Raw genomic sequence first — 27,166 nt, forward strand, 5'->3', positions numbered from 1 at the left:
CCATGGCTATAGCCCCAGAGAATGACAATGCCTCCATCCACAGGGCATGATTGTATCAGTCACCAGATCTCAACCCAATTGAACACTTATGGGAGATTCTGGAGCAGCACCTGAGACAGTGTTTTCCACCACCATCAACAAAACAGCAAATTATGGAATTTCTCATGGAAGAATGGTGTTGCATCCCTCCAACACAGTTCCAGACACTTGTAGATTCTACTATGCCAAGGTGCACTGAAGCTGTTCTGGCCCAATGCCCAATTAAGACACTTTATGTTGATGTATACTTTATTTTGGCAGTTACCTGTACATCAACCTACCCATTGCAACAACTCCACACTATCTCTACATAGAACCTTCAAGTACAACACTCTTGCATGAGGAACACTAATTAGGGTCCCCTGGGAAACACTCACCAAAACTTTGGTTCCTACCCTGTCACTACCAGTGTTGTTTGTATTGGTTGCTAGAGCAACAGGAAACATCTGAATGAAACACACCATTTCCTCCTTCTGCTTTAATGATTTGTACTTCTCGCCCAATATTTGTTGTTAATTATAGCATCCAATGATATGAAAAGGGAACAAATTTGAAAGATTTACTGGACATTTTCATACTTCACCCGCTGTTTTAGGGGAAAAAAACATGCAAAGACAAGTAGACAAACATCAGGACTGTAAATGTTTACACAAATACATGCATTCGTTTTTATTCACAAATCCAGTCCAATTTTCTAAATGAATACAAACATCGCTGTTGTTTTTAAAAGATGTAGCTATCAGCAACATAATTTGAAAAAAAAATACAAAAAAAAAAGATAAATTCATGTTTCAGTGCTTTGAAATGGGTAGACTCAGATCAAGTGCCTCCTAGTGATGTCGCCCTCTGTCCTCCTCATGCCAGACACAGTCGCTAGGGCCACAGGAATGTAAGGCTGCCAGTTTCATTAAATAAAACGCTTGGAAATACAGGCCAGAAAAACACGGTTGGTTGGTTGGTTGGTTGGTTGGTTGGTTGGGGAGATTCCAGTGAGTTCTCTGGAGGTTAGCATCATCCTGCTAAAGAGTCCCCTAGACTTCTGCCCCAAAGGGTGAGAGTTGATTTTTAATTTGAATCAGAAATCTGGATTTTTAAATTTTGAAACATTTCCTTTTTCTTTTAAAAGACAACCATTGATCCATTTCAAACTATATTCTTGCAACAATATAAATCATAAAATAGACAAGGGTTTAGATAAGAACAATGGTGCTAAATTACAATAGTGCCTGCCATTAGCCACTAGTTTTAAAATATAGCCATAAATGTACATTCTCTACACAAGTACTGTATCTTTCCACACGTGAACAACATTAACACCAAACACAGACGTGTTGATTGTCCACACTCAGTCCATCATTTCTGTTAGGCAATGAACAGTTCCATGTCTGAGCGACAGAAAAGTCCTGCTGGAAACAGGACAAAATGTACCAAAATGGGAACATAGAAAAGGGAATGAATGAAAGTTGCCATAGATTATTTTCTTTATATTTAATTTTTGGTTCAAGGAATAATTGGTGCATCCATTACTCAGTTGATTATTTTGTATCATTCCTGTTTCGTATTTTTTTTACATCTTTTTATTTGTTGTTTGTTTGTTTTCTTGTCAGCCAGTGTCCATGCCCGATACAATCGAAGCGAGAGTTGGCATTGCACTTGATCGCAGAGCTTTGGGTTTGTGTAGGTAGGGGTTAGAGTGGAGGAGGGTCAGAGTCTTACTGGAACCACCGAAATGCTGCTCCTGTAGGAAGCATCACCTTCTTAGAGGGAAAAAGAGACAAAGAGAGAGAAGAGAGAAGGAGAGGGTTAGTGGACGCAGCTTGGAGAAGATAACACATCCCTAGACCCATTCTAACCTGCAACATTGCAGTTTCTCTCTTTCTCCTCTCTCTCTCTCTCCTCTCTCTCTCTCTCTCTCTCTCTCTCTCTGGACATTCTTCTACCCCAGTCTAATTATTGAATAGATTCAGACAACAACATGCTCATCAAATCTCCACATCAAACACATTAACAGACACCATCATCCTCGCTCCCTGTCTCTCTGTCTTCCCCCCCCCCCCAGGCCAGGCCAGGCAAGCTCTATCATGGAAATCACTGCATCCCACACAGACATATCTCGTACCCTCCCCTCCTCCCTCACCTCGCTCTGGCCGTCAACAGCCATAGCCATGGCCCTGGCTCCATGCGAAACCTGATATGGCACATTTATTATTTAGTCACCACGCAGTCACGTCCATCTCCCATGACACCACAGCGCTCTCACTGGTGACACTGCTCTCTCTGTTCCTCCCTCACTCTTCTCTCAGAGTGGGATCTCTAGCTCTGATTGCATTGCACTAGGCAGGGCAGGCACCAAAGCAATGCAGCTGCAGGGGTTGAGTGGTCGCCTGCCAGTCATAAGATAGAGGACCGCTGGGGCTCAAGCTCGGCTCAGCCCTCGGAGCTGCAGCACGGCTGGCGTTCTGAGAAGCACAACTCTACTGCGGCACAGAATCTCACGTTAGCTAGCACTGCCTGGAAAAAACACTCACACACCCACACAAACACACTCACTTCCTAACACACACTTACACACACACCTACATACACGGAAATACATAAAATAGCACAAGAACAATATACTTATCACCTTGATAAACCACAAAGCTGATGCTACAGCTAGCTTTGTGTTTTATCAGTCGATGTCAATGTAGTAACTTAAAATAAATCACAGACAGCACAAAAAAATACAGAATACAAGGAAAATAGTATTTAGACAAGGAGAGAAAAAAAGAAAAGGAGAGTCGCACACTCTAGGACCTCAGATACAATCATTTTATAACCTACATTTCGCCACTCAAGCTGTCTTCCTCGGGGTATAGAAAGAGAGAGGGTGAGGAGGAAGAGAGAAAGAGAAAGGGGGAGGAGAGAAAGAGAGATGTGAGAAAGAGAGAGGGGAGGAGAGAAAGAGAGAGGGGAGGAGAGAAAGAGAGAGGAGGAGGACAGAAAGAGCGAAGGGGAGGACAAGGATAGAAATAAAATAGTATTTAACATAATCAACTTTTCTCTTCTGTCATATCATTTTCACTTTGGAATATACACAACACTAAAAAAACAAGGAGGTCAAAGTGGTGCAAGGGCCATAAGCACCTCACCAATGACCTTTCACCTATGACACTCAGGCACCTAGACGCTAAGCTCAATACCTTTTTCATTGTGAACTCACCAGTGACTTATTAAAGGAAAAACAATCTGAGCCAACACCTGTGACCTCCATTCTGCATAAACATGATTGTTTGTCAGGTCTGGCTAAGGGGGAAGGGGCTCCCAAGGTCACAATCATTTCCAGGCGTGCATTTCAATGTCCAGCATCTCAATCTCCGTTTATTGATTTTACTATGAATATGTTCCTGTTACGTTCCTCATTGGATGCTGCATTTGTCCCCAACCCAGGGGCCTGCTAGCCTTGCTCTAGCACGGTTAGCAGAACATTTCATACTCTGAAATGTGGCTCCAGTATCTAATTTGCTATCTTATTTGTTCTGACATAGTGTGACTCTATTAGGGACAGCTGATCCAGGACCAGCCCATAGGGGAACATTCTCTTTAGAGTAGAGCATTAGGCTAAATACTCCCATCAATCACTTCCCATTGGACAGCCCCAGGTCCACTGGTAACAAGAACCCTTTCACCTGTGACTGTGATGTCAACTCTCACCTCCCATCTCAGGTTGGTTAAGAGAGTTAATAACTCCACTGCTGTCTGTCTGTGTCTGTATGTCTGTGTCTGTATTTCTGTATGTTTGTCTGACTGTGCTTGTCTGTCCTACTCCTACTAGTTTCTGTGTCTGCCTGGCAACATGCCTACTGATCAGTATGTCTCTGTGTCAGTCTGCATGCCTGTGTGTGTTTGTCTGTCTGCATGCCTGTGTGTGTCTGTGTCAGTCTGCATGCCTGTGTGTGTCTCTGTCAGTCTGCATGTCTGTGTGAGGGGGTAACAACACTCAGTGAAAGCTCTCTGGCTCAGTGTCTGCATGCCTCAAACTGGCCATGTCATGTCACCACACAATACCTGTAGTAATACCTGTAGGGGGTCGGCTGAATCTGTCCTCTGACCATGATGCCTCAACACAGACAGACGGATGGACGGACGGACGGACGGACAGAACAGGTTTTAACAAATAAACTAACACATATCCACAAAACCAAACAAAGGCCCACAAAGAAATCCAATCAGCAGACCAGAGTACAGAAACACACTAGCATTAAAATAAACACATAATCAAACAAATATAAACTCATGTTGACATAAAACCTATACTTCTCTCTCTCACCCAGAGCAAACACCAACCGTGAGACTGAGACTAGTGGTGAAAACTCAGACATGCAGCAGAAGGAAGTATATCTCATGGGCTTTATTTATTTCCCTTCAAACGTAGCGTTCCAAAAATAAATCCAGACATCTCCAGCCAGCGAGGTGTGAAGTGGCAAAGGCCTAGACACGCTAATGCCTCAGCACACTAAGGCCTCGGCACGCTAAGGCCCCGTCACGCTAATGCCTCAGCACGCTAAGGCCTCGGCACGCTAAGGCCTCGGCACGCTAAAGCCTCGGCACGCTAAGGCCTCGGCACGCTAAGGTCTCGGCACACTAAGGCCTCGGCACGCTAAGGCCCCCGTTACGCTAAGGCCTCGGCACACTAAGGCCTCGGCAGGCTAAGGTCTCAGCACGCTAAGGTCTCGGCACACTAAGGCCTCGGCACGCTAAGGCCCCGTCACACTAAGGCCTCAGCACGCTAAGGTCTCGGCACGCTAAGGACCCGTCACGCTAATGCCTCAGCACACTAAGGCCTCGGCACGCTAAGGTCTCAGCACGCTAAGGTCTCGGCACACTAAGGCCTCGGCACGCTAAGGTCTCAGCACGCTAAGGTCTCGGCACGCTAAGGCCTCGGCACGCTAAGGCCCCGTCACACTAAGGCCTCAGCACGCTAAGGTCTCGGCACGCTAAGGCCCCGTCACGCTAATGCCTCAGCACATTAAGGCCTCGGCACGCTAAGGCCCCGTCACACTAATGCCTCAGCACACTAAGGCCTCGGCACGCTAAGGCCTCAGCACGCTAAGGCCTCAGCACGCTAAGGTCTCGGCACACTAAGGCCTCGGCACGCTAAGGTCTCGGCACACTAAGGCCTCGGCAAGCTAAGGCCCCGTCACACTAATGCCTCAGCACACTAAGGACTCGGCACGCTAAGGCCTCAGCACGCTAAGGTCTCGGCACACTAAGGCCTCGGCACGCTAAGGCCCCGTCACGCTAATGCCTCAGCACACTAAGGCCTCGGCACGCTAAGGCCCCGTCACACTAATGCCTCGGCACACTAAGGCCTCGGCACACTAAGGCCTCGGCACGCTAAGGCCTCAGCACACTAAGGCCTCGGCACGCTAAGGCCTCGTCACGCTAATGCCTCAGCACACTAAGGCCTCGGCACGCTAAGGCCCCGTCACACTAAGGCCTCAGCACACTCTCGGCAGGCTAAGACCCGTCACGCTAAGGTCTCGGCACACTAAGGCCTCGGCACACTAAGGCCTCGGCACGCTAAGGCCTCGGCACACTAGGGTCTCGGCACACTAAGGACTCGGCACACTAAGGCCACGGCAGGCTAAGTCCCGTCACGCTAAGGTCTCGGCACGCTAAGACCCCGTCACGCTAAGGTCTAGACACACTAAGACCCCGTCACGCTAAGGCCTCGGCACACTAAGGACTCGGCACGCTAAGACCCCGTCACGCTAAGGTCTCGGCGCGCTAAGACCCCGTCACGCTAAGGTCTCGGCACGCTAAGACCCCGTCACGCTAAAGTCTCGACACGCTAAGACCCCGTCACGCTCAGGCCTCGGCACACTAAGGCCTTGGCAGGCTAATGTCTCGGCAGGCTAAGACCCCGTCACACTAAGGTCTCGACAGGCTATTGCTGGACACTTCAACACCTCTGCACTCTAACACCTCGTCAGTCTTACGCCTCGGCACGCTAAGGCCTCGGCACACTAATGTCTCGGCAGGCTAAGACCCCGTCACGCTAAGGTCTCGACACGCTAAGACCCCATCACGCTCAGGCCTCGGCACACTAAGGCCTCGGCACTCTAACGCCTCAGCACGCTAAGGATTCGGCACACTAACGCCTCGGCACTCTAACGCCTCGTCAGTCTAACGCCTCGGCACGCTAAGGCCTCGGCACTCTAACGCCTCGTCAGTCTAAAACCTCGGCACGCTAAGGCCTCAGCACTCTAACGCCTCGGCACGCTAAGGCCTCGGCACGCTAACGCCTCAGCACTCTAACGCCTCGGCACGCTAAGGCCTCGGCACTATAACGCCTTGGCATGCTAAGGCCTCGGCACTGTAACGCCTTGGAACGTTAAGGCCTCGGCACTCTAACGCCTTGGCACGCTAAGGCCTCGGCACTCTAACACCTCGGCACTCTAACGCCTCGGCACGCTAAGGCCTCGGCACGCTAAGGCTTCGGCACGCTAAGGCCTCGGCACGCTAAGGCCTCGGCACTCTAACACCTTGGCACGCTAAGGCCTCGGCACCCTAAGGCCTCGGGACGCTAAGGCCTCGGCACGCTAACGCCTCAGCACGCTAAGGATTCGGCACACTAACGCCTCGGCACTCTAACGCCTCGGCAAGCAAAGGCCTCGGCACTCTAACGCCTCGGCACGCTAAGGATTTGGCACACTAACGCCTCGGCACGCTAAGGATTCGGCACACTAACGCCTCGGCACTCTAACGCCTTGGAACGCTAAGGCCTCGGCACTCTAACGCCTTGGCACGCTAAGGCCTCGGCACTCTAACACCTTGGCACTCTAACGCCTCGGCACGCTAAGGCCTCGGCACTCTAACACCTCGGCACGCTAAGGCCTCGGCACCATAAGGCCTCGGCACGCTAAGGCCTCGGCACTCTTAACGCCTCGGCACTCTAACGCCTCGGCACACTAACGCCTCGGCACGCTAAGGATTTGGCACACTAACGCCTCGGCACGCTAAGGATTCGGCACGCTAACTCCTCGGCACGCTAAGGATTCGGCACACTAACGCCTCGGCACTCTAACGCCTTGGAACGCTAAGGCCTCGGCACTCTAACGCCTTGGCACGCTAAGGCCTCGGCACTCTAACACCTCGGCACTCTAACGCCTCAGCACGCTAAGGCCTCGGCACGCTAAGGCCTCGGCACCCTAAGGCCTCGGCACGCTAAGGCCTCGGCACTCTAACGCCTCGGCACTCTAATGCCTCGGCACTCTAACGCATCGGCACGCTAAGGCCTCGACACTCTAACGCCTCGGGACGCTAAGGCCTCGGCACGCTAACACCTCGGGACGCTAAGGCCTCGGCACGCTAACACCTCGGAACGCTAAGGCCTCGGCACGCTAACACCTCGGGACGCTAAGGCCTCGGCACGCTAACACCTCGGGACGCTAAGGCCTCGGCACGCTAACACCTCGGAACGCTAACGCCTCGACACTCTAACACCTCGGAACGCTAAGGCCTCGGCACTCTAACGCCTCGGGACGCTAAGGCCTCGGCACGCTAACGCCTCGGCACGCTAAGGATTCGGCACACTAGCGCCTCGGCACGCTAACACCTCAGGACGCTAAGGCCTCGGCACGCTAACACCTCGGAACGCTAAGGCCTCGACACTCTAACACCTCGGAACGCTAAGGCCTCGGCACTCTAACGCCTCGGGACGCTAAGGCCTCGGCACGCTAACACCTCGGGACGCTAAGGCCTCGGCACGCTAACACCTCGGAACGCTAAGGCCTCGACACTCTAACACCTCGGAACGCTAAGGCCTCGGCACTCTAACGCCTCGGGACGCTAAGGCCTCGGCACGCTAACGCCTCAGCTCGCTAAGGATTCGGCACACTAACGCCTCGGCACTCTAACGCCTCGGCACCAAAGGCCTCGGCACGCAAAGGCCTCGGCACGCTAAGGCCTTGGCACTCTAACGCCTCGGGACGCTAAGGCCTCGGCACTCTAACGCCTCGGCACGTTAAGGATTCGGCACACTAACGCCTCGGCACGCTAAGGATTCGGCACGCTAACGCCTCGGCACGCTAAGGATTCGGCACACTAACGCCTCGGCACTCTACCGCCTCGGCACGCTAAGGCCTCGGCACTCTAACGCATCGGCACGCTAAGGCCTCAGCAGTCTAAGGCCCCGGCACGCTAAGGCCTCGACACACCACCTCCCCTTACTCTATTTTTACGGCCATCTTTAGGCTGCCAGGAGGTTTCCATGGAAACCATCATCAACGCACAGAGCCGCCGGCCTCTCTTTCTATTCTCACATACACACACCACATCGGACCGCATCAACTTCAAATAATGTACACTAACAATATACACTAACAATATACACTAACAATAAACAGACTAACAATTACAAATGTGTCATAAAGGAATCATAAATATGTTATCAGAAGCATTGATTAAAAACAACAAGTTTTTCCCCTGATTTCGGGCGTCTGAAAAGGTTCAAATAAACCAAGCATCAAAATACTTATTGAATCACATGACACATCTTTACAACACAACACACACTCACACACTATAAGCACTATGGCTAAGTGATCTCCATCCACTAGCATCCCTGTTAGACAGTGGACTGTGTCCACGTGAGATGTGACTCTCTGGGGCTGTTTCTAGACCCCAGCTCAAGCTAACAGCAGATGACAGACTGTGGTATGCTGCTTACGAGCCGGATCGGATGACCATGATCCTCCATTTTGTCCCAGGTGCTGCCCAGGTGCCCCTGAACATGTCCTAACCTCAGTGACCAAGAGGGCTGAGGGGGGTTGGGCAATATGTTTAACCATTTCATAATGCCCCAGTTAACAGAATATAAAACAGAGTAATGTAGATAATGCTATCTGTTCTGTTTACAGTGTGGTAATACTTGATAGGGAAATATGGATTCATAGTACAAGCAATGTTATTTTCTGTAGAGCCTTAAAGAACACCCTCCATCGGCAGTATGGATGGCAGTCCTCTCAGACAAGCAGCAATAAATTATAAACGTGAACACACAAATCTGTAAGATCAATGTAGGATACATGGGCATATATCAGACGTGTTATTGTACACAATATGTCTTCTGTCATTATTCTCACCTTTGACATGGTGTTATGACATCACTCTGACTGACTGACTCTGCAAGACTCTTCTCTGACCTCTTGACCTGTTGCTCAAGGCTGACCCTAACACAGAACAGTGCGAGACAGCATTGGTCTGCTAGTGCAGATGAGGCATAACATTTACCCAATCTGAAGGAGAAGTCAACAGTTCATTTGAAGATAAACTATTCCAAAACGTAAATGCTAAACAGATGAGTATTACATCAAGTCCCGCGCTATGGCCATAATGTTGGTGTGTGACCAAACATAACAACAACAAACAATCTGATTTCATTAGCTGCGTACAATCCTAAAACTCTGTGACATCAATCAATTAGAAACTGAGATTAGTTTGTGTGATTCTTTCTTTTGGTTATTGGGAACAAATGCAGACATTAACTTCATAGTAAAGGCTGCAGTCATTGTTGTTGATCTGATGCCGTGAACGACTGTTGGTCACTGCTACCATGTGAACAGCAGCACACTGTCAATCAATAACATACAATACGTCCTATTACCAACACACATTCACAAGCATCTGAGTACATCAGTGAACCCTTTCAGAGTAAAGTAGGAATGTTGACAGTGAAACCATGAGTTGGAATCCTGTCTTGATTACAAAAGTCACAACCAGATAACATGTGGATCAAGCCTTGATTAATCTGTTGTTGCATGTCTGCTTGGAGCGCAACTCTTTATGACCAGATTACACAAACTGATCACCTTCTGTCTCATGAACATGAGTGTTGTAGCATTGCATAGTACATACAGCCATAGGGGATATTCAGGATGTATTCTACAAACTGTATTTTGGCCAAAATAGTCAAAATCACAAGAAAGAATTTAAAATGTGTGATAATTAATTTGTGAACATGCGGACATTGTTAGAGAGCACACATGTCATGATCTGGACAGCATTGTCTACTAGCATAGCTGATATAATGTACGTCTGCATCCTTACAGGAAGAGCAGGATGCTGAAAGATAGAAGATGGCAGAGCCTAATCATATCAACCTTGTATTTACATCTTAAAAAGCAACAATAAATTAATCTGACCATTTTTGATGTGACGGTCGCGTCCTTTGTATAATTAATGGAGATCAATTGCATCACTCATCTTATTAACGGTAATTCATTATTGCATAAAGTCATCATGACAATTGAGGCTCATATAAATCACCTGATAACATCTATCATGCCATGGCAATATACCAAAATATTGTCATGGATGTTATGTCATTTTGTCATAGCGTGTTGATCACATCTTTATACAGTACTGGCTTTAATTGTCAAATGAAGTGGTTTAAAAACAGAATGTAATAAACCACCCCTTACAGAGGAAAAGAGTCCTGTGCTACTGAGGTGACCCAGAAGACAAGTTTGGAGGCCATTTAGCCAAACGGGCGTGCCACAGGAGAAAGAGAGAGGGAGAGAGGGGGGCGCCTGTGCCACAATGACACCTGGTGCTGCAGATGACAGCCCCATGGCCAGATGGACCATGCCACACACATACACACACACATTCTGCCACAGCCATCAAATACCCACAAGCACACACAATTACACTATATATACAAATGTATGTGGACACCCCTTCAAATTAGTGGATTCGGCTATTTCAGCCACACCCGTTGCTGCCCGGTGTATAAAATCGAGCACACAGTCATGCAATCTCTATAGACAAACATTAGCAGTAGAATGGCCTTAGTGAAGAGCTCAGATGCCACCTTTCCAACAAGCAAGTCCGTCAAATTTCTGCCCTGCTCGTGCTGCCCCGGTCAACTGTAAGGGTTGTTATTGTGAAGTTGAAATGTCTAGGAGCAACAACGGCTCAGCTGTGAAGTGGTAGGCCACACAAGCTCACAGAACAGGGCCGCCGAATGCTGAAGAGCGTATTGTGTAAAAATCATCTGTCCTCAGTTCCATTACTCACTACGAGTTCCAAACTGCCTCTGGAAGCAACGTCAGCACAAGAACTGTTTCCATGGCCAAGCAGCCGCACAGAAGCCTAAGATCACCATGCGCAACACCAAGCGTCGGTTGGAGTGGTGTAAAGCTCGCCACCATTGGACTCTGGAGCAGTGGAAACGTGTTCTCTGGAGTGATAAATCACGCTTCACCATCTGGCAGTCCGACGGATAAATCTGGGTTTGGCAGATGCCAGGAGAACAATACCTGCCCCAATGCAAAGTGCCAACTGTAAAGTTTGGTGGATGAGGAATAATGGTCGGGGGCTGTTTTTCATGGTTCGGGCTGGGCCCCTTAGTTCCAGTGAAGGGAAATCTTAATGCTACAGCATACAATGACATTCTAGACAATTCTGTGCTTCCAACCTTGTGGCATTTGGGGAAGGCCCTTTCCTGTTTCAGCATGATAATGCCCCTGTGCACAAAGTGAGGTCCATACAGAAATGGTTTGTTGAGATTAGTGTGGAAGAACTTAATTGACCTGCACATAGCCCTCACCTCAACCCATCAAACATCTTTGGGATGAATTGGAACACCAACTGCGAGTCAGGCCTAATTGCCCAACATTAGTGCCGACCTCTATAATGCTCTTACCCTCTGAATGGAAGAAAGTCCCCGCAGCAATGTTCCAACATCTAGTGGAAACCTCCCCAGAGGAGTGGAGGCTGTTATAGCAGCAAAGGGGGGACCAGCTGTATATTAATGCTCATGACGAACAGGTGTCCACATACTATTGGTCATGTAGTGTATGTTCTACCACACACATTCTACCCATGAAAAACATATACACACAAACAGTATCACGCACTGCCACACTCTGTCAAACACACACTGTCAAACACACACCTACAAACACACAAACTCTCAAAATCCTAAATAGCCCATCAGACATTCTCTCTGTCGCATCTCTCTCTCTTCCTATCTCCTCGTTCCTACTCACTCATACCCACAAGGCAATACTAATTTTGCAACATATGCACACAATCACACAAACACACATTTGTGTGAACTGCTAAACACGCAATGACCCCCAATTAAAAAAGTCCTTCCATCTGTTTTGTGAGGGGGTAAAATGAGAGCTGTGTATCATGGGTATGGACAGGGGGATGTTCATTCAGGGCATGCGCTGCACTGCGGAGGACAGACTAAAGAGACCCCACGGTGCAATTCTACTCCTCCCCCTCCCCACCACCTGTCATTCCCTTGCCCAGCTCAAAGCCCTGCCCTACCAAAAAGCCCCTCCACACCACCTGTCATTCCCTTGCCCAGCTCAAAGCCCTGCCCTACCAAAAAGCCCCTCCACACCACCTGTCATTCCCTTGCCCAGCTCAAAGCCCTGCCCTACCAAAAGCCCCTCCACACCACCTGTCATTCCCTTGCCCAGCTCAAAGCCCTGCCCTACCAAAAAGCCCCTCCACACCACCTGTCATTCCCTTGCCCAGCTCAAAGCCCTGCCCTACCAAAAAGCCCCTCCACACCACCTGTCATTCCCTTGCCCAGCTCAAAGCCCTGCCCTACCAAAAAGCCCCTCCACACCACCTGTCATTCCCTTGCCCAGCTCAAAGCCCTGCCCTACCAAAAAGCCCCTCCACACCACCTGTCATTCCCTTGCCCAGCTCAAAGCCCTGCCCTACCAAAAAGCCCCACCACACCACCTGTCATTCCCTTGCCCAACTCAAAGCCCTGCCCTACCAAAAAGCCCCTCCACACCCCTCTACTGAACCCTTCACTTTGGAGCTATATCCACACTGTGCAAAGAAATCAGAACAGTGCCTCACTCCATACATACACGTATAAAGTTTAGTTATGTGTTTGGTTAATGTACATTCCATACACTCTTTCCATCCCTATGCCCCATCCTGCCTGACCCCTCTGTATCCCTCTGTGACCCTCTGTATCCCTCTGTGACACTCTGTGACCCTCTGTGACCTTCTGTCCTTCTTTGTCCCTCTGTGACACTCTGAATCCCTCTGTGTCTCTCTGTGACCTTCTGTCCTTCTTTGTCCCTCTGTGACCCTCTGTATCCCTCTGTGAACTTATGTGTCCCTCTGTGACCCTCTGTGTACCTCTGTGACTCTCTGTGACCCTCTGTGGCCCTCTGTGACCCTGTGTCCCTCTGTGTCCCTTTATGACATCTCCAGCTCTGTCTCCTCACTGAACTCTTACCTCCAGAGTGGCAGACGGTTTCTTTTTCAGTTCATCACATTTGCGGAACTTGCAGATCTGGTGCCCCGTTTTGCGGTTCCGGCAGCTGCTGCACGTCTCGCAGTTAATTCGCCGACGGCAGGGCTGGCACATGCCGCAGCGTTTCCGCTTCTTTTTGCCGGAGTTGATGGCGGAGGCCAGCTCGCTCTGCGCCGGGTACTCGGCCAGGCCAGCCATGTGCAGAGCGCTGTCGGCCAGGAACACGCCGGCCGGTGTCATGATAAACAGTCCGGGATTGAACGGGAAGCCGCCTCCCACACCGTACGGGAAGTCCGCAATACCGCCAATGGAGTCCGCAGCAGACGCACCCTCCAAGTCGTTTGCCCCTGAGATTGAATCGCTACCCCCCATCCCCATCCCCATCCCCCCCGGCAGCAGCATGTGCTCCATCCCAGCCCTCTTTAACAGCACCGCAGCCTGGGCAAAGTGCAGCAGGCCGTTCTGTCCTTCCAGGACCTGCTCCAGGGTCCGGTCCAGCTTGGCTGCCGCCAGCGCTGAGACAGTGGGCTGGGGCTGTGGGGGCGGCTGGGGCTTGGCCGGGTGGCTCTTGGTCTCTCCATTGTGGTGTGCGTGTCCATTAGTGTTGGTGGGGCAGGCGGCTGTGTACTGGGAGAGGGTGCGGGACCTCTTAAGGCTCTTACTCAGAGGCTCACTGATGATGCCACTGCGGTTCCTGCGCTCGATGACAGGGACATCTTCACTGCAGCTGCTTCGCTCTAGGGCCTCGGCTGTCCGGTCTCGGCTTCCCTCCGACCGTCCGCTAGACATGTTCCAGTACGTGCAGGGCTGGGGGGGCGGGCGGGAGGGGGAGCCGAGAAGTTCTCACAGTCTGTTCTGAGCCCAGGTGAGGTGGCGCCTCCCCGCTGTGGACGAATCGGACAGCCAATCACAGGCAGGCCTTAGAGCCCTTGTGATCTGTCTAAACTTCAGCCCTCATCCACATCCTTCCACTGTCAACCTACAAACTGGCACAGGGAGAGAGAAGGGTCCTTCAATAACAGGCTCAGTGTTGGACCGAGACAGCATCTTAGTAAACAACAGACTCCATTACATAAGACAGCTACTCTGCCATTCAGTTATGTTACCCGTTTATTAGACAGCCAAAAAGCCAATGAGGCAGCTCCGTTAGATAGTATGTATCCCAAACATCCCATAACCACTAATAGCCAGGAAAGATGAGTCCACTTACACAACTTAAAGTTCATCAAGCCCCCCAGCTACAATACACAATAAGACAAATAAGAATATTCAGAACATAGCAAAACATAAAAATACTAAATGACAGGTACAGGAGAGAAAAGGCACTTCTGTGTATTCTACTCCCAATTTGACCGATGTACAACCTAAATCCCACCCTATAGGGCTAGGTTGAATGTAGCCATAGTGTTTCCCAGAAGAAAACCAAGAGACGCTGGCCTGTGGATGGTCACACTTTGCATCAAAGGGATTTGAAACAATCATTCCCACACACTACACACTGACAAAATTAAAATCCATTTCACATGAATTAAGACTTCAGACCATGAACAATTCCCATTTTGACATCACTTTCTCCTAATAACAGAAACATTGTCTTAGTCTTATTGGTGGTGAATCTGCTGGTAAGGGTCGCACCTCTTGGTTTTAAAGGATATACGCAAATCAAATCATATTAAGCAGATGTTATTGCGGGGGGAGTTGAAATGCTTGTGTTGCTAGCTCCAACAGTGCAATAGTATCTAACAATTCACAACAATACACACAAATATAAAAGTAAATGTTAAACATTTATTTAACTGATTAGTCATTGACCTAATTTGCATAATATATTATCTTGTATGCATCAGATATTTGAAGAAAAAACACAAACAGCTATACACAAAGATATATATTTTTTTTAACAAACAGGTTGCCCACTTACAACACAGTAAGTACGTTGGTTATCATTCTTGATGACATCATCAACCCTCCAACCACAAAACATATAGAGAAGATTGTAATGTAGTATTTATATAACTAATCATCATTAGGCCTTGTGGATGCCCTACATTTATGTCAGATTAGCTATATTCACATGTAATGGCATAGCCTATGATAATCAATAATGTTGTACTCAAAAAGAAAATATGCTCAGATACACTACATGGCCAAAAGTATGTGGACACCTGCTCGTCGAACATCTCATGCCAAAATCATGAGCTATAACAGCCTCCACTCTTCTAGGAAAGCTTTTCACTAGATGTTGGAACATTTCTGCAGTGACTTGTTTCCACAAGATCAAAAGTGAGATCGGGCACTGATGTTGGGCGATTAGGCCTCGCTCGCAGTCGGCGTTCCAATTCATCCCAAAGGCGTTTGGTGGGGTGGAGGTCAGGGCTCTGTGCAGGCCAATCAAGTTCTTCCACACCAATCCCGACAAATCCAGCCAAAGCTTGGCATTTTGCATGGCAATCTTAAACTCGTGTGCGGCTGCTCCGCAATCGAAATCCATTTCATGATGTTCCCGACGAAAAGTTATTGTGCTGAAGTTGCTTCCAGAGGCAGTTTGGAACTCACTGAGCTCTTCAGTATGGGCCATTCTACTGCCAATATTTGTCTATGGAGATTGCATGGCTGTGTGCTTGATTTTATACACCTGTCAGGAACTGGTGTGGGTAAAATAACCGAATCCACACATTTGAATGTAGAGCAGTTGAAGAGTGTCATAGAAGGTATGATTGGTTGATATTTTATCTCCTTAGTGAAAAGTGTGCCCCCTTTCTGATTTTCTCTCATTTTTGCATATATTTTTTTCAGTGAACGTTATCAGATCTTCAACCAAAACTTAATATTAGATAAAGGGAACCTGAGCTTTCAAATAATAAAAAATATATATACAGTTGAAGTCGGAAGTTTACATACACCTTAGCCAACTACATTTAAACTCAGTTTTTCACAATTCCTGACATTTGATCAGTAAAAATTCCCTGTCTTATGTCAGTTAGGATCACCACTTTATTTTAAGAATGTGAAATGTCAGAATAATAGTAGAGAGAATAATTTATTTCATCTTTTATTTATTTCATCACATTCCCAGTGGGTCAGAAGTTTATGTACACTCAATTAGTATTTGGTAGCATTGCCTTCAAATCAGTAGCGTGCCGTGGTTCTGGGGCCTGGGCCTTCAGTGAAGTCCTACACAGTCCCACCCGAATTAATCCACCTCTTATTACCATCATTATGATGCCATGGCTCTAGACACTATACATTTAAACAGAAACGCAGTATAACCAGGCGTTGCGTCACCTTGAAATTGACATATTTATTCAGAGAATTGCAGGGGAAGAGTACAATACCTTTTCATTGTGCAGGTTCGTTGCCCTGCACGCTTGTTTGTTGAGCTGTAGATCCACTCGGGTGTCCCCAAAAGTTTTCAAAAGCGCCATTGTTTGTAAGTGCCCAGCCGTACATTGGTGTCTCGTTGCTGCCTTGGTTAGACAACTCAGGTTTGCAAAGCCAGTGTGGCTCCAAACACCAAATCGATCACTTGCAAATAATAGGCATTCCCAGCAGTACAGTTTGCAGTGCTTCTCGGAGCCTGTCTTTGTAGCGTCGGCTTTGTAGCATCGGCGTCTACCTCTCCTGACAATGTCTAACTTTTCTTGAAAAGTTTGTCTTGAGAATGGCGTTATAATTATATCCTCGACCAAATCGATATCTTCTCCTTCCGCCATTGTGGGTTGAAAAAACAGCTTAGTAGTACGCAAATTAATTTGTTTATCAATTTCAGTTTCCTAGTTCTGAGACCTGCCCATATAGGACCTGCCTCTCAAAATTGGTAATCCAATCAAAAGACGTGCAGGCACTACGCCTGCTAGCTGGCTCCTGTGTAACACTGGAGCCAGCCAGCAGGCGTACAATAGCCAACTCTAAAGCTGATTGGTTGACACTAAATTTTAATTTCCATTCACTTTAAGCTACAAGCGCCCGCACTGTTGATTCTGAAGGCCTGAGGGCAGATTTTAGACCCCTAACAACACATGATGGCTGAATATGATTGGATAAAATATCTAACATAAAGACCAGTCCTCCAAATCTCAACCTGGGGCTGGAATCAGTGCAACCAAGAGGAACGCTATAAAATGAAGAGTGTAACTCTTACTCTGGGGAATAATTTAATACATATTTGTGGGAAAATATATATATTTTTTAATTATATTCTGATGATGTTTAGGCCAGCAGAGAAGGCCTTGCTGGCCCTGACAGCCCACCACTGCTTTAAATTGTTTAACTTGGGTCAAACATTTTGGGTAGCCTTCCACAAGCTTCCCACTATAAGTTGGGTGAATTTTGGACCATTCCTCCTGACAGAGCTGGTGTAACTGCTCGCACTCGTTTTTTGAGTTCTGCCCACACATTTTCTATAGGATTGAGGCCAGGGCTTTGTGATGGCCACTCCAGTACCTTGACTTTGTTGTCCTTAAGCCATTTTGCCACAACTTTGGAAGTATGCTTGGGGTCATTGTCCATTTGGAATACCCAATTTCAACCAAGCTTAAACTTCCTGACATATGTCTTGAGATGTTGCTTCAATATATCCACATAATATTCCTGCTTCATGATGCCATCTATTTTCTGAAGTGCACCAGTCCCTCCTGCAGCAAAGCACCCCCACAGCATGATGCTGTCACCCCCTTGCTTCACGGTTGGGAAGGTGTTCTTCGGCTTGCAAGCCTCCCCCTTTTTCCTCCAAACATAACAATGGCCATTATGGTCTAACAGTTTTATTTGTTTCATCAGACCAGAGGATATTTCTTTAAAAAGTACAATCTTTGTCCCCATGTGCAGTTGCAAACCATAGTCTGTTTTTTATGGCGGTTTTGGAGCAGTGGCTTCTTCCTTGCTGAGCGACCTTTCAGATTATGTCGATATAGGACTCGTTTAACTGTGGATATAGATACTTTTGTACCTGTTTCCTCCAGCATCTTCACAAGGTCCTTTGCTGTTATTATGGGATTGATTTGCACTTTTCACACCACAGTACGATCATCTCTAGGAGACAGAACGCGTCTCCTTCCTGAGTGGTATGACGGCTGCGTGTTCCCATGGTGTTTAAACTTGCTTACTATGGTTTGTACAGATGAAGGTGGTACATTCAGGCATTTGGAAATTGCTCCCAAGTATGAACCAGACTTGTGGAGGTCTACAACTTTTTTCTGAGGTCTTGGCTGATTTATTTTGATTTCCCATGATGTAAAGCAAAGAGGCACTGAGTTTGAAGCTAGGCCTTGAAATACATACACAGGCACACCTCCAATAGACTCAAATGTTGTCAAGTTGTCAGAAGCGTCTAAAGCCATGACATCATTTTCTGGAATTTTCCAAGTTGTTTAAAGGCACAGTCAACTCAGTGTATGTAAACTTCTGACCCACTGGATTTGTGATACAAGTGAAATAATTTGTCTGTAAACAATTGTTGGAAAAATGACTTGTTTCATACACAAAGTAGACGTCCTAACCAACTTGCCAAAACTATAGTTTGTTAACAAGAAATTTGTGGAATGGTTGAAAAACAAGTTAGCGAGCGACATTTTCAGATATTATACGTTTCTGATTTATTCAGAAAGTGATTTTTATTGTAACTTAATGTGTACTGTTAGCTAGCTAGCTAATGTTAACTGGCTGGCTGGCTCGCTAGCTAACGTTACGTGTATGATCTGTGTAGAAATATTATTCGTATCTCAGATCCATTTGTATTGCTAGTTATAGCCTAATGTTAGCTAGCTAACTAACAATGAACCTAGTTGGTTAGCTTTAGCTACCTGTATATTCATGAAGGGTAGTAACGTTATGAGTTGTGATTATGGTTCATTGTTTAGCTAGCTTTCTAGCTACATGTCTAAACAAAAGACCTACTGTATCCTGTGCACGTGACAAAAAAAACTAGATTTTATTTGATATAGTGTGAGACAGAGACGGTAATTTGAAGGACAACATGACCTGCACCAAAGTCAAATTACAATATAACGTTAGACCAATGAGACAGTGTCCAAGTTACAAAATTCTCCGGTAGAATGCCCTGCTTTTATTTCATCACACTCACAACCGTAACCTACTTTCTGTAATTAGCTTACCATTAACATGTATATAATGATCTTCTTGTGAGTTTATTTTCCTGTAATAATGAAAACAAATTAGCTAAAGTGAAGACGATGTCAGCTATATGATATGGTCATTATTTGAACTGGCTAGCCAGCTAACTTAACGTTAGCTAGCTAGCTAACCATCTAGAAACTAACCAAAACATTGTTTCGAGAAGTTGCTTTTAGTTGCCTAGCTTGCTAGATTGACATATAATAAATTCACTTTTAAACGAATGGGTTTGTTGGTGTTAAAATACACCAGTTATGCTATTTTGGACCACCATGCTGCTGATGTCATGCAGCCTGTCATTTTTGTGTCTATACTTTTAAATAACGACAATGACAACTTTGATGTCAGACCACAATAGAATGTTCAAGATATCACTGCAACAACTGTATACGACATGTCGATAGACGTAGAATGAACCAGCCTTTAGTCTTGAAATCTTTGGTTGTTTGGTATCCTACCGTACCCACTCAGTTTAACACATGGCCTCACATGTGATTACTTAAAGAGATGGGTGGGGCTAAGGCTGAAGAGGGTGTGAACGACGGTGAATGGGTGTAGCCAAAAAGGAGCTCTCCAATAGGTGTACCAAAGAATTCAAGGGACATTTTTTCAAAAGTGGTGTGACAGGTTTATCAACTTTCAAAGCAGATTTACTTTCCCAACTTCCTCAACTGTAGTGTATGATATACCACTTTCTAGCTCTACGTTTAGATTTTTATCCAATGTGAAAAACGCAATTTCAAATGTTGCTACATAAGACCGAATCGAGCCGGTCGGTAACAAATATGCAAAAGTAGAGAAAATTAGAAAGGGGGAAAATAATTTTTCACAGCCCTGTATATTCATGTCTCCTTCCTTGAAGATTTGTTGCCAGAAGTTCACTGTTCACTCTGTGCATCTCAAATGGTAGATGGAGCTTGTTGTGCGTTCATTTCCTGTTGGGGCCAGTATAGAAGAAAAGTAGGAAAAATGTATGCACTCACTACTGTAAGACGCTCTAGATAAGAGCATCTGCTAAATGACTCAAATGTAAATGTGACTAAACAGAATTGATCACGTTTGTCAATTCAACTAGATATCAGCACTTACTGTAGTGTTGGTTGGCTCTTTAAAATGTTACTTGACAGTCCCTCTGGGGAAATATCCTGTTATTCACTATGAGCCCATTTAATTTCCACAATCCAATTGAAAAATAACACACTTATTGGGTGAGTATTTTTTCCATTCATAAATTAAAATGGACTGAAATGAATTTGACTCCAATGCTTTATTCAGAGTGTGTACTGAATAAACTGAAACATCCCAATGGCCAGCCTCCTATGAAGAGACACTATCCTACTACTCCACTGACCTGTCCCCACTCACAAACAGGCACATCCCTGAGAAAAGCTGAAGAAATGGCCGGGCCAGTCCTTATAAGGGAAACAAAGGGAAGGGGTGGGGGAGAGCATTGGGGGGGGGGTGCAGCATGTGGAAATTGGAAGGCCAGAATTAGTGGGAGGTAAAGCTTCAAAGGCAGGAGCACAGCCCCCGCATTCTCACCAGCTCAGGGGTCCGTGGCGCCACGGACCCCTGAGCCAGCCCCTCAGCCCCTCAGCTCCTCACTCTCCTGCTTCGAGTCTGACCAGGGCTCTGCTCTATCTCCTCACTGCTGCAGGGCCACCCGCCTGCTACACTGTCATATACAGTATGTCTGTGTGTCTCTTTCTTCCTGGTGTCCTATTCTCAATCCATCAAACTCAGAGTGTCTCTCTGTCTGACCCATATCCCTCACACTCTCTCCATCTCCATCAAACATGAACATGTCATTCATAGTCTATCTTTTCCCACCCTCTCAGTCCCTCTTTCACAGTCTACCATTCCTCTTCCAATGTCAATGACTCCATAACAGCCTACATCCCTCCTCCATGTCATTCACAGTCTCTCCCTTCATGTTTTCACCCTCTCTTAATATCACTCTCACTCTGTTCCTCCTCCATGTCATTCACACGCTCCCTATGCATTTGAATGCCAGTGGTCTAACGCATTGCATCTCAGTGTTAGAGGCATCACTACAGACCCTGGTTCGATCCTGGGCTGTATCCCAACCGGCCGTGATCGGGAGTCCCATAGGGACCGGGAGTCCCAATTGGCCAAACATCGTCCGGGTTAGGGGAGGGTTTAGCCGTCATTGTAAAATAAGAATTTGTTCTTAACTGACTTGCCTAGTTAAATAAAGGTTAAAAAAATGTTTTATTAAAATATCTTCCAAACCTGTAGACTTACAGTCTCTGTTATCTGTCACTCAACAGTCCCCCAGTTTCTGTAACCAATCAGTGTATTCTCTCTGAATAGAAATATCCCAAATTCTGCTACTGCTAAGATGATGATGATAATGACGATGGTGGTGGTGATGATTAGAAGGGAAAAAATGATTGCATAATGAGGAACAGGTTGGTTATATTACTGGGAAAAGGTTATGTGTATCCCATTGTTATATGAGAAAAAGAAATGTGCCAATGTCTTACATATTAAAGAAATACAGTGTTGTTTGTGTAGACATTGTTGTTGTTTACATCTTCCTCAATGACGTCATTACCATCATGCCAGTAGCAGCCTAAGGATCTGTAAAGGCAATCTATACTTTCTGCAGTTATGACTTCTACCACAGCTCCTTTTGTATCACCCAACTAGTCTACTTCTCCTGGTAGCATCACAAATAGGACTGCCACTATCAAACATAACACTTTCCCACTATGCTTTCACCGAAGCACCCACTCTCCCCCCTTATATAGGTCTACTCTACATTGATTACGTCAGTGGGAGCTGCTGGAGACATGGCTCGTGCTTCCTCCCTGGAGCTCAGAGCGCGGCGGTAATTGGCCCCTCTTGGCTGAATAACCATCCCGAACAGTCTGACCATAGACTCCCCAAGGCCAACGAGAAGGGCTACTGTATGGAATCTATAAGCAAAATGGACATACTCACTAAAAGAACTCAAACATCTTTGGCTTATTCAAGTTTTTAAAAAGTCACACTCAAGTTATGATATAGGCCTAAGACTAATTTAGATGTTTAGAACATAGCATAATATTCTTCAAAATATTTTTTGTATTCATAAATAATTAATTAGGCCTATACAAAATAGCCTGACTGTAAATATATGCAAGTTTAAAAAGTAGGCTAGATAATACTGTCAATATGACACTTTTCAAATAATGTATGTATTCATAAATAAATAGGCCTAGTCATGTTTGTCATCAATCGTGAAACCAAAACATCTGACAACAAGCCAAAAAGTGTAATATTTTATGGGACGTTGCCAGATAGCTCGGCTATAGGCTACTTATTAGTTCAGGTAATGCAGAGCCAAATGCAACACTTCCCTCCAGACCGCGGTCACGCAGACACTCACACATATCTTCCTAGCCCCCTCTCTCAACCACCCCCTCCCTGCTCTGACTCACACACGAGCAGTCACGCACTCACGTCACACTCACTCACTCACAGACACACACACACACACAGTCAGTCACATTTGTGCACGAGACCCATTGAAGTTTATAAGGACCAGAATTAAATATCCCACAACCTGCTGCGCCTTTCTGTTTCTTTTCCATTCCCGAGTTAAAATTGTCCAAATTGTATGCATGCCACTGTGTGTTAAATCGTGACTAATTTGCAAGAACATGAAGCCCATACGAGCGCCACTGCCGGTGGCGGATTGAGGCAGTACCAGGGGGTCGCGATAAATCCCGGCTTGCAACTGCTATGTCACGGGGACATCGCGCGCAGGAGACTGGCTGGTCGTCGCATGCGGAACAATGAAGAACAAACATGTTCCTCTACAATAAAATCACTCTGAGAACAACTGGCATACTGTTCTTATGATAAGTATTGGCTATGCACGAACTAAATCAACAAATTAACAAATTAAACAATATTGCTCTTTTTTCATCCATTATGCATTTTCACAAAAACATTTGTTGATGATTAAAGAGAACACTGCAGAAAACAAAGTTCAGTTTCGATTTATCTCCACGTAAAGACATGCCTCATCGCCACCTGTTATTAAAAGCATAACATTCATAAACATAATCAAGATCCAATGCAAAGTGCCATAATTTAAATGGCAAATATTTACGGAGAGCGTCAAGTTTCTTGGAGCGCACGTCATTAACAGATGATTCAGTTTCAATTTTCACCCCTTAAAATCTTTGAATGAAAGAACCGCTCTCCACAATATCTACAAACATTTTCTGCATTGACAACATTATCCGAGGAAAATTAGCAAATGAGAATGGCAGAGCAAAATGACCATTATGGCCATTCTAACCCAATAACAGTGTGTGCATCATTTCACATGCGTCTGAGAGCCGAGAATCCTAATTGTATCTAATATTAAAGCACAAAAATACCTTTTGTCTAGACTCAATGATCTGAAACCACGGTCTCTGCGGTGTCAGCGTATGGTCTGCACCAGCACGTTTGAGGGTATAGATAGAAGAACCATTCTCCCATTCCCCTAGTTAACTTGATCGTTAGGAAGATGACATCCCAACTTTCAGCAGACTCCGACAAAGTATGATCCCCCCTCCCTCCCTCTTATGTAGCCTATCTGCATATTTGCAAACACGGGCCCTTTTTATTCGCACCTACCAAACCAGAACGAAGAGGAGGGGAGGGCTCCCACTGTCCAAGCGGTCCGTCTCCAAGCCTACCGTAGAGATTGATGTCAAAAAAAGAAAGAAAGACAACCTTACACTAAACTGAATTAATATAGTCCTCGCCTGTATAGAACAAGAGAGAAATTGAATAATACATTATTGTAAAACGTACTTTCTCGGAAGCTGAGCGTGTGGGCTCTCCAACCTTTCGATTCTCGCAATCCCACCTCTACATCCCCGCTCGCGGAGAAGAACATGCAAACACATTTCATAGATTTTTGGAGCTTCGCGGAAAAACCGAAATGGATTTTTCAGCGTAGAGACAGATAGGCTAATAATATATCGCCAAAACCTTTTAAAATACAGAGATGTATTGCCCTCCTCGACGCTTTTAGGTTCTCGACTTTGAATATTCAAGGGTCGCGTGATGAAGAACATGTTTGTTATTAAAGCGTTACATGATTATGCCTCTGAGATGCATCTTACTAGTTGTTGTGTAATCAGTGCATATGCACAATATGATTTTCTCTCTGTATGAGCGCAAGTTGCTATTTCGTCATACCACTTTAAGACTAAACTTTCCTTCAACACATTCATGTTTACTGATAACTTTAGCGGTGCAATCCAAAAATATGGAAACATACCTAAATGTGAATATTGAACATGTTGAAAGGTAATATTTTTTCAAGGGCTACAGTAGACCTATTATTTGATTTTCATTGATGAACATAGACGAAGCCTACATTGGTGTGACTAACATACACTACATAAGCAAAAGTATGTGGACACTTGTTCGTCGAACATCTAAATTACTTCTATGCTCGCTTCAAGGCAAGTAACACTGAAACATGCATGAGAGCATCAGCTGTCACGGATGGGCCAGACGGATTACCAGGACGTGTACTCCGGGCATGGGCTGACCGACTGGCAAGTGTCTTCACTGACATTTTAAACCTCTCCCCGTTGGAGTCTGTAATACCAACATGTTTCAAGCAGACCACCACAGTCCCTGTGCCCAAGAATACTAACGTGACTAAATGATGACCGACCCGTAGCACTCATGTCTGTAGCCATGAAATGCTTTGAAAGGCTGGTCATGGGTCACATCAACACCATTTTCCCAAAAACTCTAGACCCACCCGAATTTGCATAACGCCCCAACAGATCCACAGATGATACAATCTCTATTGTACTCAACACTGCCGTTTTCCACCTGGACAAAAGGAACACCGATGTGAGAATTTTATTAATTGACCTGGGCCTGATTACCGACAACGACGAGACAGCCTATAGGGAGGAGGTCAGAGACCTGGCCGTGTGGTGCCAGGACAACAACCTCTCCCTCAACGGGATCAAGACAAAGGAGATGACTGTTGACTACAGGAAAAGGAGGACCGAGCACGCCCCCATTCTCATCGAATGGGGCTGTAGTGGAGCAGGTTGAGAGCTTCAAGTTCCATGGTGTCCACATCACCAACAAACTAACAGATCCTCAGCTGCACCATCGAGAGCATCCTGACGGGTTGCATCACTTCCTGGCATGGCAACTGCTCTGCCTCTGACCGCAAGTCACTACAGAGGGTGTACGGCCCAGTCCATCACTGGGGCCAAGCTTCCTGCCATCCAGGACCTCTATACCAAGCGGTATCAGAGGATGGCCCTAAAAATAGTCAAAGACTCCAGCCACCCAAGTCATAGACTGTTCTCTCTGCTACTGAATGGCAAGCGGTACCAGAGTGCCAAGTCTAGGTCCAAGAGGCTTCTAAACAGCTTCTACCCCCAAGCTATAAGACTCATGTCATCAACTGGCTACCCAGACCATTTGCATTCCCCGCCTCCCTCACCCCCCTCTTTTACACTGCTGCTACTCTCTGTTATTATCACTTTAATAACTCTACCTACATGTACATAATACCTCAAAAACCTTGACTAACCGGTACCCCCCGCACATTAACTCTGTACCGGCACCCCCTGTAAATAACTTTGCTATTGTTATTTTACTGTTGGTCTTTAATTATTTGTTACTTAAAAAAAATGTAATTTTCTTAAAACTGCATTGTTGGTTGAGGGCTTGTAAGTAAGCATTTCACTGTAAGTTGTACATCTGTTGTATTTGCCTTTTTTATGTGACAAATAACATTTGATTTGATTTGATCTCATTCCAAAATCATGGACATTAATATGGAGTTGGTCCATCCTTTGCTGCTATAACACCCTCCACTCTTCTTGGAAGGCTTTCCACTAGATGCTGGAACATTGCTGCGGGTACTTGCTTCCATTCAGCCACAAGACCATTAGTGCGGTTGGGCACTGATGTTGGGAGATTAGGCTTGGCTCACAGTCGGCATTTCAATTTGGCCTTCCCCAAATTGTTGCCACAAAGTTGGAAGCACAGAATCGTCCAGAATGATATTGTAAATCAAATCAAATCAAATTTATTTATATAGCCCTTCGTACATCAGCTAATATCTCAAAGTGCTGTACAGAAACCCAGCCTAAAACCCCAAACAGCAAGCAATGCAGGTGTAGAAGCACGGTGGCTAGGAAAAACTCCCTAGAAAGGCCAAAACCTAGGAAGAAACCTAGAGAGGAACCAGGCTATGTGGGGTGGCCAGTCCTCTTCTGGCTGTGCCGGGTGGAGATTATAACAGAACATGGCCAAGATGTTCAAATGTTCATAAATGACCAGCATGGTCAATAATAATAAGGCAGAACAGTTGAAACTGGAGCAGCAGCACGGCCAGGTGGACTGGGGACAGCAAGGAGTCATCATGTCAGGTAGTCCTGAGGCATGGTTCTAGGGCTCAGGTCCTCCGAGAGAGGGAAAGAAAGAGAGAATTAGAGAGAGCACACTTAAATTCACACAGGACACCGAATAGGACAGGAGAAGTACTCCAGATATAACAAACTGACCCTAGCCCCCTGACACCATAAACTACTGCAGCATAAATACTGGAGGCTGAGACAGGAGGGGTCAGGAGACACTGTGGCCCCATCCGAGGACACCCCGGACAGGGCCAAACAGGAAGGATATAACCCCACCCACTTTGCCAAATCACAGCCCCCA

General features: G+C 46.2%; 1 protein-coding gene across 5 annotated transcripts; it reads right to left on the reverse strand.

Annotated features, from left to right (window-relative positions):
- Positions 1 to 672: 672 nt before the first annotated feature.
- LOC135544160 (CXXC-type zinc finger protein 5-like) lies at positions 673 to 24,358 on the reverse strand. Of its 5 annotated transcripts, none has more exons than XM_064971580.1 (4): positions 24,272 to 24,358; positions 24,092 to 24,149; positions 13,304 to 14,307; positions 673 to 1,793 (listed from the first exon to the last, which is right to left on the reverse strand). In XM_064971580.1, the coding sequence occupies exons 3-4, from the start codon at positions 14,108 to 14,110 to the stop codon at positions 1,752 to 1,754; spliced, it is 849 nt and encodes a 282-aa protein (XP_064827652.1). In that variant the 5' UTR covers positions 14,111 to 14,307; positions 24,092 to 24,149; positions 24,272 to 24,358; the 3' UTR covers positions 673 to 1,751. The 5 variants fall into 5 exon arrangements, with proteins under 5 accessions (XP_064827652.1, XP_064827648.1, XP_064827649.1 ...); XM_064971576.1 differs by having other exon boundaries at positions 673 to 1,796; XM_064971577.1 differs by having other exon boundaries at positions 673 to 1,796; positions 24,088 to 24,149.
- Positions 24,359 to 27,166: the final 2,808 nt, after the last annotated feature.

Source organism: Oncorhynchus masou, chromosome 8 (genome assembly GCF_036934945.1).
Source record: "Oncorhynchus masou masou isolate Uvic2021 chromosome 8, UVic_Omas_1.1, whole genome shotgun sequence".
NCBI lineage: Eukaryota > Metazoa > Chordata > Actinopteri > Salmoniformes > Salmonidae > Oncorhynchus > Oncorhynchus masou.